Source organism: Primulina huaijiensis, chromosome 4 (assembly GCF_012295235.1).
Source record: "Primulina huaijiensis isolate GDHJ02 chromosome 4, ASM1229523v2, whole genome shotgun sequence".
NCBI lineage: Eukaryota > Viridiplantae > Streptophyta > Magnoliopsida > Lamiales > Gesneriaceae > Primulina > Primulina huaijiensis.
In genome coordinates this window covers 4,885,542-4,890,216 of record NC_133309.1, presented here as the reverse complement: position 1 = coordinate 4,890,216, position 4,675 = coordinate 4,885,542, and the positions used below count along the sequence as shown (strand labels likewise).

Genomic DNA, 4,675 nt, shown 5'->3' with positions numbered 1-4,675 from the left:
ATGATTATCCTTGGAAGCGGGTACTTATTCTTGATTGTGATCTTATTCAGTTCCCTGTAATCAATACACAATCTCATGCTTCCGTCTTTTTTCTTCACATATAGGACAGGAGCTCCTCATGGGGATGCGTTTGGTCGGATTTGCTTCTTATCCAACAATTCTTGAAGTTGTTATTTGAGTTCTTTCAATTCTGCTGGAGTCATTCGGTACGGTGCTTTCGAGATTGGTGTAGCATTGGGTACTAAATTAATCTCAAATTCCACTTCGCGTTAAGGGATTGTGCAAGGAAATTCTTCAGGAAAGACATCCGGAAACTCTTGTACTACCGGAATCTTTTCTAGTGTAAGTGTGTTTCCTTTCTTTACCTAGCTTAACATTGCAAGGTAAACTTCTTCTCCATTTTTCATGGCTTTCCAAGTTTGGGAAGCAGATAGTAAGGATTCCTGTTTCTTGACTTTGCCATAGTAAACGATTTCTTCTTGGTTCGGAGCCCTTAGTTTGACGTTCTTCAAGCGGCAGTCTACAATTGTGTGATTCTTTGATAGCCAATTCATTCCCAGAATGGTGTCGAACTCCACCATGTTTAGTTGAATCAACTCAGCTTGAAATAGGTGCTCATTGATATAGATCTTACAATCTCTGTGCACCCTATGTGTTTCAATTGTCTTACTTGTGGGAGTTGCAACTCTAAATGGTTCAACAAGTATCTCATGTATAAGCCTTAATTTCTTAGTGAACTTCTTAGATATGGACGAATGATTGGCACCACAATCAAACAATACATAAGCTGGAATTTCATTGATTAGAATGGTACCTGCCACGACATTGTTTGAGTCATCTGCCTCTTTTTGAGTCATTGCAAACACACAAGCGTTTGGCTTATTTTCCTTCGGCTTGTTGGAGGTAGTATCAGTATTTGACCATGTCACTTTTTTTGGCTCGGGACAATCAGCAATTCGATGTCCCAATTTCCCACAGTTGAAGCATGCACCAGTTTTTCTACGGCATTCCCCAGAATGGAGGTTATTGAAGATAGGACACATCTTGGCCTCTTGATATTTTGGACTGGACGAAGCGCCCTTGAAAGTCCCACTGGACTGATTTGGTCTTTTGAACGGTTGTTTCCCTTGAAAAGATTGTCCAAAATGAGGTCGCTTATTCTTGTTCTCATCCTCCCGGCGTTTGATGTCTGTCTCGGCTCTTATTGATGCGCCCATTAGGTCGGCAAAGCTCGTAGGTTGATAAACTGCTAAAGCTGGCTGAATACGGTTGCTCAAACCACGCTTAAACCGATGCGTTTTCAAGGTATCATCAGCCATGATAGTGGGTGCATAGGTTCCAAGGGAGTTGAACTTTGAAGTATACTCCATCACAGACATACCCATAGTTTTAGCGAAATTTTCAAATTCACTCAACTTCTATATTCTCACTTCAGTCGGGTAGTACTGTTTCAGGAATACCTCTCGAAACTGTTGTCATTTGATTGGTCCATCTGTTGTCATAGCTGGTGAGACTGTCTCCCACCATTTGGCTGCTCTTTCTTCTAAAAATAGTGTCACCACATCCACCTTGAACTCGTTGGGAATCTCGAGTAGGCAGAGTTGGGTCTCGATATTTTTGATCCAGTTTTGGGCAACTTCGGGGTCCGGGTCTCCTTTGAATGTTTGAGCTCGTTTCTTTCAGAGAGACTCGTAGTGGTACTTGACCTCATGTGCTGGAGGTCCTGGTGGTGGCGGATTGCCATTGGCGTTTGTGTTTCCCAAGCCTTGGATGGTGGTGGCCACAATAGTTGCTATGGCCATTAAGTCAGCTTGACTTAGGCCCAATACTGGTGGTGACGGCGGAGGTAGGTTCTTTTCATTGTCGGTTTTATTACGGTTGTTATTGCGATTTCCGTAGCGTGGGTTGCGGTTGTTTCATACTGGTCTCCCATTCATGTCCTACAAGTGTACAAGTTTCTAAGATATTCGTTTGCTAACATATATCAATGAGTCAAAATGAAATGAAATCGACCATTGATAAAACGAAATAAACTTTTTATTGATTCGAATGAAAAGGAAAAGCAATACAAATCAAAGTTTTAGGAAGCACAAAAGGAGAGAAAATTCATGAGAAATCAAATGGATTATAAATCCATATTACGACTAGTCGCGACACTAATTCCTCAATCATCTAAAATCTCACCATCTCCTACTGCTTCGTCTTCCATTGGCTCTTCTATTGGTTCCATTTCAGGTTCCAAGTCGATAAGGGCATCCTGAAGTTGTTGAACCTGATTCTGTAAGTGTCCGTTATGCATAGTAAGATGCTGCACCGAATCTTGTAGTTCTTGAATGACCAATGCATCTTCCTGATTTCGTTGAACCGCTGTAAAAGAGGTCTGCTCCAAGAGAGCCTGGAGATGAGCTTTCTGTTCCTCTAGCTCATGCTTTTCTTCTTGTAGAGTATGTAAAGTTGCAATCAGTTTCCCGTTGTCTTTCTATTCTCGAGCGAGAGATTCTCGGAGGTCCTTAATGATGGTATCCTTGTCAGGGACTGGTATAACACTCATGCGAGCCGTGGTTCGAGTGCGAGGCATAGAAGAATTTGAAGCCATTTCCTGAAATAAAAACAAATGGAAAGGCTTACAAAATGATAAGGTCGTGAATAAACATCAAACTGTAAATTTCATAGTCATCAAATTCGAGATTGGATTCAGAAAGGGTTCAAAGATGGAAAATTCGAGAATTGACGTATGGTTTGAAGATTATACGTCGAGATCAATTAATGGAATCAAATTCTTGAGTTACTTATGGGAAGTCACAATTTTCAAATATAAGATTGGGGTGGACATGAATGACTAAGTTTTTACAAAAATCTAACTTCGTCAAACTTTTTCTTTCGAAATCCACAGTCGGATTATGAACCTTGTGGCTCTGATACCACTTAAATGTCACGCCCCGAAACCGAGACGTGCCATCGGCGTCGTTTAACAATTTAAAATCATATAACAACAAGAAACGTAGTACATCAAATAGCCAAAATCCAGTCTATTATATAAATTAATAATCATCTTTACAATGCGATTAAAATGAAATGCGGAAGCGTAAAACATAATAATAAAACTAAAGACGGAATAATAAGGGTGGTCTTCAATTGGATTGGCTTCATCACCATCCCCAAAAGTATTCTTGTTCTTTATCTTCGATTTGTTCTTCGTTCTTATTTGGGGTGAGAATGTAAGGGGTGAGTATTTGGGAGATACTCAGTAAACGGGGATCGATCGAGCATAACGAATATCAAAATTATAATTATACGAATACATTATCATAATTTCAATCATAAGCATGTTGAAACGAATACGAACAAAATACAAACATAACAATGAAAATCATCTCATTTCCATGGTTTACTGATCAGTCCCCTACATGTTACTTCTCTAAGGGACGAGGTCAAAAGAACGGTTTTCATAACCCACCGCATCAGGGCCTTAAACAAAACATATCAAATATCGGAATTTCCTTGCCATTTATAATTCGAATCATTACAGTGCATTTCAAAAATTTTAAAANCAGTATGCAACTGAATTTAGCACAACTGATCTCTTACAAGATCGATTTTTACAAGGATGATACTGGGCTATAAAGCTCGAAGGAGTAGCCTTGATTGCTACGAATATATGTAATAAGCGTGAGATTTTATTTCAGCAGAGTAACAGCGTATTTTTCAGGGAATAGACGAGTTTAGATTTTCAGAACTTTGATGTGTTATCTGTGTTCTCTCAGCTGCTCTTCTCTACTCTTTATAGGCTTCTATTTAACGGTAACATTTGATAGGTTTTGAATCTTTTTATCTGTTGTTTTTCCATGTCAACATTTTTCTGACATTCGTACACTGNGTGTGTTAATTCTTTGGGTCTTCACAGCAGTGTACGAATGTCAGAAAAATGTTGACATGGAAAAACAACAGATAAAAAGATTCAAAACCTATCAAATGTTACCGTTAAATAGAAGCCTATAAAGAGTAGAGAAGAGCAGCTGAGAGAACACAGATAACACATCAAAGTTCTGAAAATCTAAACTCGTCTATTCCCTGAAAAATACGCTGTTACTCTGCTGAAATAAAATCTCACGCTTATTACATATATTCGTAGCAATCAAGGCTACTCCTTCGAGCTTTATAGCCCAGTATCATCCTTGTAAAAATCGATCTTGTAAGAGATCAGTTGTGCTAAATTCAGTTGCATACTGTGAAGCATTTTGTAAACTAAGAGTTTTAGTCTTGGTAGTATTAAGTTCAAACTGAAGTGGGTCTATAAAAATTGTTGTATCGATCAAGTCTTTTAGTGAATATCCTATCATCGTGATACAAGGGGTGATGTGGGAGTGTTTGAAATATCCGAACATCCATAAAATCTTGTGTTCTTATTTCAGTTTTTATTCTATCTATCAAATAGTTTTATTCCGCACTTTATTGTTAACTGCTTGATATTGACTGACAAGATTCCTAGTATCAGTTTATCACTAAATTGAACTCATCTTTCGAAAATTTTATAAAAGTTGTGAGTGTTTATTCAACCCCTCTAACGCCCAGACATTCGTATGCATATGATGTAAGTTTATGATTATGATTAAGTTGTTCATTATTCTTTTATGGTTTATTATGATGATCGTTTGGGATATGTGATGTCATGGTG

The 4,675-nt window shown here is 38.3% G+C and overlaps 1 protein-coding gene across 1 annotated transcript; it reads right to left on the bottom strand.

The window, feature by feature from the left end:
- Nucleotides 1-365: 365 nt before the first annotated feature.
- On the bottom strand, nucleotides 366-1,385 carry LOC140974856 (uncharacterized). Its single transcript, XM_073438341.1, has one exon. It carries the CDS (start codon nucleotides 1,383-1,385, stop codon nucleotides 366-368), a length of 1,020 nt encoding a protein of 339 aa, XP_073294442.1.
- Between the last annotated feature and the right edge of the window lie 3,290 nt (nucleotides 1,386-4,675).